This window comes from Palaemon carinicauda, chromosome 12 (genome assembly GCF_036898095.1).
Source record: "Palaemon carinicauda isolate YSFRI2023 chromosome 12, ASM3689809v2, whole genome shotgun sequence".
NCBI lineage: Eukaryota > Metazoa > Arthropoda > Malacostraca > Decapoda > Palaemonidae > Palaemon > Palaemon carinicauda.
This window is the reverse complement of record NC_090736.1, coordinates 61,913,393-61,923,004: the sequence shown is the minus strand read 5'-3', so window position 1 is coordinate 61,923,004 and position 9,612 is coordinate 61,913,393. Positions and strand designations below refer to the sequence as shown.

General features: G+C 33.6%; 1 protein-coding gene across 1 annotated transcript; it reads right to left on the bottom strand.

Moving 5' to 3' along the window:
• Nucleotides 1-201: 201 nt before the first annotated feature.
• On the bottom strand, nucleotides 202-8,977 carry LOC137650847 (glutamate receptor ionotropic, delta-2-like). The gene is made up of 8 exons (XM_068384002.1): nucleotides 8,784-8,977; nucleotides 7,848-7,862; nucleotides 4,868-5,098; nucleotides 2,947-3,074; nucleotides 2,531-2,652; nucleotides 1,364-1,589; nucleotides 933-1,078; nucleotides 202-255 (listed from the first exon to the last, which is right to left on the bottom strand). Exons 1-8 carry the CDS (start codon nucleotides 8,975-8,977, stop codon nucleotides 202-204), a joined length of 1,116 nt encoding a protein of 371 aa, XP_068240103.1.
• Nucleotides 8,978-9,612: the final 635 nt, after the last annotated feature.

Sequence of the window (9,612 nt, the reverse complement as noted above, 5' to 3'; positions counted from 1 at the left end):
TATTAAACGGATGGATTCCTGAATATGTGATATTATAAAATCGGTAATTAGGAAAATAAAGAAAATCTTAAGTGTTACCTAACAGATCTATTATGATGATAACTTTGAAAATGGATGAATAGGGGGGGGGGGGGGGAGACTATTCTAAGAGAATTCTCATGATATTAGCAAATAGACGTGTTCGCTATATCTCATACAATGCTAGAGTAACAAGACTAATTTTTGGTCAAAGTTGCAAATCACGGGGAAAAAGAACTGAAAAATATGAAAATTATAAGATTTGTATAATATTACAGGGGATTTTGTTTCATGTTATAGATAAAAAACCATATATCTAATTGGACATGCAATAAGGAATTGCTGAATTGTAATAACATATTGCTTTTTTTTTTTTTATACAGCCCAGCTTGATAAAAAGAATTTCGAAGTGAATATGAATATCAGCGTAGAGAAATAGGAACTTGACTCATATATTTCCAAAGAAATAGGAAACATATAGATATGTTAACGTTTGTATGAATGTAAAAACTGAATCGGTAATATTCACTTCTCTGTAACAAATGCCTTGGGGTCAAAGAGAAAAATAAGGGTTAATAGGTGGATCGAAAAGTTTCTAAACAAAAGGAAAAGTAAAATTAAAAGAGTAGGAGGAAAGAATGTAAATCAGAACATAGACGATATCATCATTATATCTGCAGTCTCATGGGACTCGCCCACTAAACTTTCCCCTAAACAAGAAGCAAAATTGGAGATGAATGAAAGAAAATGAAATAAGATATTCAGACAATACAATGTGACATATTGTTGTTTACATTTCAGTTATCTTTACCAAACAAACATTTGCTTTTAGTGGATTAAACTTCCACTGTCATAACTTTAGTTCAAGATATGTCTGTATAATCTAAGCAGTCACTTGCCTAAGGAATACATACCTTAAAGAGGCTTACGTAACTGCTGCCCGCAAGCAAGCTAATAGTGAATCCCTCTTGGGAGGCCCTGGGAAGGTCGGTCAGGGAATCAATTGGAGTCTCGTAGGATGGAACAGCCAACACGGCTGTCAGTACCCCAGAGTACAGAGCTGGAAGGATACGAATAATGGATGCAAAATTTACATCGATGTTTGTTTTCCTTTATCTGAGTCTTTTACTAGTTGTTGCAGATTGCAATATAAAATCAATTTTCATTTGTTATTCACTCTCTGGGAGTGAACACACACAAAAAATCTCGTCTAATATAATTCTATTCGTGACTGAGAATGATAAACCCGTTTTTAATTGACATTCGTTCTCCTGGAATAGAAAATTATTGCAATCATCCTGAATATCGATGATTGATTCAATAACAGATTTTATGCTCAAGTTACCTGAAAATATGAGACAGAAGACGAACCAGATGAAAAGGATGAATCTTACGGACCACGATACGCCTTCAATGTAGTTACCCTGGACGACGATATTGCGGAACATATTAAAAGAATACCACTGGAGACTTGCTTTGACACCTGCTGGTTGGCACTGGCTGCCTAACAAGGAGACCAGATAGGCAATTGGCCCGATGAACAGAACACTAGCTGTTAAACTGATCCAAACCTGTTTTTGAAAAGAGAGAAGGTTCTGCTACATACAACTACGACGACTATTATTATTATTATTATTATTATTATTATTATTATTATTATTATTATTAAGCTACAACCGTGGTTGAAAAAGCAGGATGCTATAAGCCCTAGGGCTCCAACAGGGAAAATAGCCCAGTGAGGAAAGGAAAAAAGGAAATAAATAAACTACAAGAGACGTAATGAACAATTAAAATAAAATATCTTAAGAACAACACCAATATCAAATTAGGTCTTTCACATATAAACTATAAAAAACTTAAAAATACAAGGGGAAGAGAAATAAGATAGAATAGTGTGTTTGAGTGTACCCTAACGCAAGAGAACCCTAACCAAAGACAGTAGAAGTCCATGGTACAGAGGGTATGGCACTACCCAAGACTAGAGAACAATGGTTTGCTGCTTATCACAGCTAAAGAGTCTCCTCTACTCTTACCAAGAGGAAAGTAGCCACTGAACAATCCCAGTACAGTAGTTAACCCCTTGGGTGAAGAAGAATTGATGGGTAATCTCAGTGTTGTCAGGTGTATAACAGAGGAGAATGTGGAAAGAATAGGCCTAACTATTCGGTACTTGTGTGGACAAAAGGAAAATGAGCCGTAATCAGAGTAGTACCTCAATGGGTGGCTGGTGCCCTGGTCAACCTACTATATAATACTACTACTACTACAACAATTACTACTATTAATTTTACTAATAATAATTATGTCATACCAGATCATTGTGGGTTGAGCAGAATACATTTGAGACCATGTTGATAAAAGTTTGCTTTTGTGTAGTTTTGGGCAATATCTCAACGGGTGGCTGGTGCCCTGGCCAACCTACTGCATAAAAAGTTTCTATTGTCATAATCATTTTAGAAATGAATTCCTTCACTGTTATTAAGCTTTAGAGCTTCTACTGAGACTTTCATACCTGAAGCTGATACGGACTGAGGACAGCAAGGGCTTGGTTCTTCTCCTTTGGAAACCTTGAAAACAGCAGTGATCTTTGAAACATGTATGGAGTGGTAAAGTCAACCACCGCTTCTCTATCCCCTGTGAAGAGAATACATCTGATTTCAGCACTTGGAATTAAATAAATACGCTAGAAATTCCTTTGATAACTCATTCAAACTCAACTATATTTGTATTATTATCATTATTACTAGCTAAGCTACAACCTTAGTTGGGAAAGCGAGGTGTTATAAGCTCAAGGGTTCCAACAGGGAAAAATAGCCCACCGAGGAAAGGAAATAAGGAAATAAATAAATGATATAAGAAGTCATGAAAAATTGAAATAAAATATTTTCAAAACTTTAACAACATTAAAAAGTATAGGAGAAAACTTACACGTTATACCCAACGCCGTAGCCCCGAAAGTAACTTCTCGTCTGGCCACCATCCCAATGATTCCTGTTGCAGTGCCATTGGGATAAACATTTCCGAAGGAATTATCCGGCGAAAGAAAGGCCTTGTACCTGGTAGAGAAATCGTTTGACGTTATATATATATATATATATATATATATATATATATATATATATATATACATATGTGTGTGTGTGTGTATATATATATATATATATATATATATATATATATATATATATATGTGTGTGTGTGTGTGTGTATATACGTGTGTGTATATATATACACATATATCTATCTATATCTATATATATATATATATATATATATATATATATATATATATATATATAGAAAGAGAGAACATTGTTGGTTGTGGAAGAAAACAGAAGTAAGAATCGCCTTCGGATAAGTCTTGAATAAAACATTCAAATGTTCTGGTAGGAATCATGGGTGAAGAGCAAAGGTTAAGGTTTAAAGGTCACTCATGAATGGCAGAGGCAAGGGACAGTCATAATGCCCTAGCACAACAATGCTCTATCAACTGACCATTACATATATATATATATATATATATATAAATATATATATATATATTTATATATATATATATATGTATATATATATATTTATATATATATATATATATATATATATATATATATATATATATACAGTCTTTACATATATATATATATATATATATATATATATATAGTCTTTACATATATATATATATATATATATATATATATATATATATATATATATATATATACACTTATGATCAATGCCCGAAGCCCCTCCCCATCCAAGCTAAGACCAGGGAGGGCCAGGCAATGGCTGCTGATGACTCAGCAGGTAGAATTAGAGGCTCCCCCAAACCCTCCATCCTCATCTAACAAGGATGATGAGGTTACTGACACTACAAGAAACTATCGAGCTTGAGCGGGTCTTGAACCCCGGGCCGGCAGATCGCTAGGCAGGGACGCTTCCAATAGGCCACAACAACTTCGGATTCAAAGAAACAAGGTATTTCTCCAATAAGTTTTCACTTCATAGAGTAGTTGTAACATAGCAACCAAATGGCGTGTCCATAATAATTCATAGAAAGGATATCAGCTATCAAAGTTAGATTGGAAGAATTGAACTATGCCCTGATATTTGCCGCACGACAATTCACTTTTGAAGAAACGTATACTCCCCGTTGTGTTCTCTCTCTCTCTCTCTCTCTCTTTCTCTCTCTCTCTTGAAGAAACATGAAAATATTCATATAATTTTTTTCTTCCCTATTATCGAAAAAATGGTTCCTAGAGATCCTTTTCCTTATGATATACTTTCTTTCTAAGTAAGTTTAATTGGAATAACTTTAGAAATAAAGTACTAGAATCAAGGTTAATTTCTTGTTTTGTTTTTTATCCTTAGAATTGATACAAATCATTGAATAATTTTGAAATTTTCGGAAAAAGATCACCTTATCTATCTATCTATCTATCTATATATATATATATATATATATATATATATATATATATATATATATATATGAATTATTTTGAATTCTGATAGTTTTCAAATTTAACACAGAAGAAAGCGGCATAGACCCCTGATATTGGTGGGTCTCTGGTCTTCAGTTTAGTCAGCCTTATTATTATTATTATTATTATTATTACTAGCCAAGCTACAACCCTAGTTGGAAAAGCAAGACGCTATATGTCCAAGGGCTACAATAGGGAAAATAGCCCAGTGAGAAAAGGAAACAAGGAAATAAATAAACGATATAAGAAGTTATGAAAAAATTAATATAAAATAGTTAACATTATTAACATTAAAAGAGATAATTCATATATAGACAATAAAAATGGATAGTGCAGCCCTGGCTGCAGAATGAGCAAATACTCACGTGAAATTCAAGGCGTAACTCAAGGCATTGATGATCACAAGTTCCCCGCCTCCCACGAGCTCATAGCTTCCGTCAGGGTTAGCCCGCCCCAGGTGGAAGATGAAAATTGACGGCTTAATAGCCATTGTCAACTGGCGTCCACTCAAGCTGTAACGGTGAAGGTCCTTTTTAAGGTAGTGTGGATTTCCTCCCGCGATGGCATCCTCTGGATTCTTTGAGTTGAACTGGAATCTGCGTGATTGGATTCATAGATAAGGCAGCGCAGAGTTGCTGATAATGATTTTCTTAATGACTTATGACTATACACTGTTAAAAAAATGTAATTTCTATTGGAAATTCTCCGTAAAAATATACTGTTCTCACCCGTACTTCAGTAAAATACAGGCGACTGTAATTTTACCATACTTTGTTATTATCTTTTACGGGTTGGTGACCGTAATATCACTGCTATACGTTAATATAACCGTTTTTAAAACTGTAAAAATTCCTAGAATAAATGTTGCCAGGCATCTACCGTTTTTTAATGCATATTTTTAACAGCGTAGTTTTCTTGAAGACCCGGAGTAAGATTAATAGGTTTCTTATTTTCTGATATCATCTTAAATGGATTACCCATACACCATCACTCATTTATTAAGCATTTAACATATCTTATAACGTACGTTATTTTCTTTAAATGCACATATCCCCCCAAAATCATAGAGAAATATTTTTTAATCTTTCTGAATAAAAACAGTTATTATTATTATTATTATTATTATTATTATTATTATTATTATTATTTGTTAGGCTACAACTCTAGTTGGGAAAGCAGGATGCTATAAGCCCAGGGGCTCCAACAGGGAAAATAGCCCAGTGAGGAAAGGAAACAAGAAAAATAAAATTTTCAAGAAGAGTAACATTAAAACAAATATCTGCTATATAAACTATCAAAACTTAAACAAAACAAGAGGAAGAGAAACAAGACAGAACAGCGTGCCTGAGTGTACCATTTAGCAAGAGAACTCTAACCCAAGACAGTGGAAGACCATGGTATAGAGGCTATGGCACTACCCAAGACTAGAGAACAATGGTTTGAGTTTGGAGGTTCCCTCCTTTATTACAGTTTACTGTACCATATATGGGAAAAATGTAGGGAAGTTATCTTCACAACAAGCTTAATGGAAAGTTTTATTATGTTGACGATGTTGTGGGTGTTAACTGGAAGTATTTGTTTCGTGAAGCTTAAAATGAAGTGTCACAGAAAGGTTGGTGTTTTGTCGTCTTTTTGTTTTGAAACTAATACTGAGTTCCCAATTGTTTTGGGAGAAGAAACCAAGATGAAAGAGACGTTTTAATTTTTCATATTGTTAGATGTATGGAATTTGTGGATATCAGATTTTGCTCTTAAGTACTCCCATTCTATACAAGATCACAAAAGTATAACGTTGGATCAGTCTAATCAACAAGCCGAAAATGAAGACAAAATTCGTGCCATTCTAAACTTATTGAGACGTTTACTTTTTCAGATGGTAAATTTTTACTGATCTGCAGTAGAACTTAAAAAGTTCAAAGTTGCAGCAAATGTTTTTATGTTGAACAGGCTGACATAAGTCCTTTTATAGTTATATGTGAATTATCTCTTTTAATGCTGTTAATTTTTCTTAAAATATTTAATTTATTTTTTCATTACTTCTTATATCGTTTGTGGATTTCCTTGTTTCCTTTCCTCACTGGGCTATTTTTCCTTGATGGAGCCCTTGGGCTTAAAGCATCTTGCTTTTCCAACTAGGGTTGTAGCTTGGCTAGTAATAATAATATACCTGCAAGTGTGGAAAGTCAAATTTCCGAATATATAACTTAATTCAGTGCAAACTATACAAAACCTACATACACAAATACAGAAAGGAGATCGGTGAAAAATTAAATATTTTAAATGAAAATTTTAAAGGATTTTATAGGGAAAATGCTAATCTCAATTATTGGGTCACTAGATTAGTTAGGATGGAAGGAGCTAATGAATTTGTTATTAAGGAATTTGTGGAAATGCTTTAGGGACCAAATGATATACCATAGAAAAACAAATACACTAGAAAAGGTAAAATGGAAACGAAGCTTAGAATGAAAAATAAAAATAGGGATCTACTGTCAAAAGAAAATGGTCTAGTATTGATAAAGGAAAGTTATTATTATTATTATTATTATTATTATTATTATTATTATTATTATTATTATTATTATTATCAATTGTTAAGCTACAACCCTAGTTGGAAAAGCAGGATGCTGGGCCCCAACAAGGAAAATATCCCAGTGAGAAAATTAAACAAGGGCAAATAAGATATTTTAAGAACAGTCACATTAAAATAAATATCTCCCGGTTTGATTTTGGAGTGTCATTCTCCTAGGAGAGCTGCTCACCATAGCTAAAGTCTCTTCTACCCTTACTAATAGGAGAGTGGCCACTGAACAATTACAGTTCTGTAATCCCTTGGGTGAAGAAGAATTTTTTGGTAATATAAGTGTTTTCGGGTGTATGAGGACAGATGAGAATTTGTAAAGAATAGGCCAGACTATTCGGTGTGTGTGTAGGCAAAGGGAAAATGAACCATAACCAGAGAGAAGTATCCAACGTAGTACTGTCTGGCAAGTAAAAAGACCCTATAACTGTTGAATGAATCAAGTGTCCCTGTTACTCCAACATGCATTTGCATGTCCGTGTAATGCGATACGACCATGAGATGTTGTTGATAGTTTCATACAAGTGCTTATCTAAAGGTTAGACCCAGAACAAAATTTGCAATCTTTAATTGTTGGTCCCATGAATAAATGAGTAATGTTATGCTATTGTAAGGGAATTGTTTAAATTCATCAAAAGATAAAACGACAGGAAAGTCGTTCTGAAGAGGCAGATTAAATGAAACAGGAAAACAAACGATACCTGGAACTGCATTAAGAAAACCTCCGTTATATTTAGAATTTTAAACTGGTATACATCACTTACATAGTGGTTCCCCACCTGAAACAGGAATGAAGATTACAAATCATGAAAAACTGGTGAAATCAATAATTCATATAAAAACCCGGACAATTGCCAATGTATCTTTATTATAGGTTTTTTTTTTTTTTCATTAACCAATATAAATTGTGACCATGTCCAAATTCATTCAGGATAAATCATTAATGGCTACTGTTAACTTATTTGATTTTATTTGAATATTGATTGGAGGAGTCTTCTATGTATTTGAAATCTTCATTAAAAATAACTAGTTCTTGGGAGTTTTATTTAGTAAATGGTTTTAATAGAGGATTTGTGGTTATTTGCTGGGGCTCCAAGAATGTATGCTTCTAATAAACGATATTGATAACATTAAAGTCACTAGAGGAGCAAACCCACATTAATAGTTCTGTAAAAATATTAAAAAATAAATTTTCCTTTGGAAAAGAATAGCAAAGAAGAATCAAGCAGGTTCCCGAAAGCTCTCCTTACATATTAATCTCTAATTCATTTTACAGAAATATTAATGTGGTTTTACTCCCACATTTGCAAACTCATGCTATATGGAGAAATTTATAATAAAGTCATCCTAAAATAGCTCTTGCTGTTATGATTTACCTTTAGACTTAATACAAGAACAAATTTTTGTCTTGCTTGAAGGTACACTCGAGAACACTATTCTAGCTTATTTCTCTTCCTCTTGTTTTGTTAAAAGTTTTTATAGTTTATTTAGGAGATATTTATGTTGTTACTTTTCTTAAAATATTTCATTTTTCCTTGTTTCCTTTCCTCACTGGGCTATCTCCCTGCTGGAGCCCTGTGGTTATAGCATCCTGCTTTTCCAACTAGGGTTGTAGCTTAGCACGTAATAACAACAACAACAACAACAACAACAACAATAATAATAATAATAATAATAATAATCATAGGATGTCAACTTACCGTGTTACTCCATACTTGTCTATGAAAGGCAGGAAAACCTTTAAGGATTCTTCAGGATCTTTAATGAAGAGCCTGACATTAGTTCCTTCGGGAACAAGGGTCTCAAGGACGGCTATGCTCTCCTTCATGCCCTCCTCTTCAATGTCCTTCCCCTCCATTAAGAGGAGCCACTGAACAGTGTGACATTTCAGCATATTCTCTTTTATCTGACGAAAGCGAATAGAAGTTTATATTATATTATATAATATATATATATATATATATATATATATATATATATATATATATATATGTATATATATATATATATATATATGTATATATGTGTGTGTATGTATGTATGTATGTATATATATGTATATATATACATATATATTTGTATATATATGTCTAAATAAATACCATATCTATCTATCTATATGTTCAGCGCCTAAGCCCCGCTCTCCATCCAAGCTAGAACCAGGGAGGGCCAGGCAATGGCTGCTGATAACTTAGCAGGTAGTCCTGTAGGCTCGCCCAAAACCCTCCATCTTTATTTCACAAGGATGGTGAGGTTGCAGACACTACAAGAAACTATCGAGATTGAGCGGGACATGGCGTTTTCCATTTCTCTTATTCTTCAAAGCACATTGTAGCCTACATATTACCTTTCTGAAAATCTTAATCACGTTACTTGGCGACTCCAGTAGGACTAGGAAGGTATTGGCAGTCGAATATTCAAACATTTGTCTCAAGGTTTCCACACTTCCGTTGTTTTTGAAGCTCATGTGTCCAGATGTTTCGCTCGGCAAAGAGTTGATTACATTTCTCACTAGATCTGTTGGGGGAA

What these genes read in the sequence shown, in the direction of transcription:
- LOC137650847 (XM_068384002.1), bottom strand. Translation starts at nt 8,977, where the DNA reads ATGCTGAAATGTCACACTGTTCAGTGGCTCCTCTTAATGGAGGGGAAG. An exon ending in TACGGCGTTGGGTATAACGT is followed by an intron (nt 2,653 to 2,946) that starts GTAAGTTTTCTC and finishes TTCTCTTCACAG; the next exon opens with GGGATAGAGAAGCGGTGGTT. An exon ending in GTTACGTAAGCCTCTTTAAG is followed by an intron (nt 256 to 932) that starts GTATGTATTCCT and finishes CATATTTTTCAG; the next exon opens with TTCTTTTTCCCCGTGATTTG.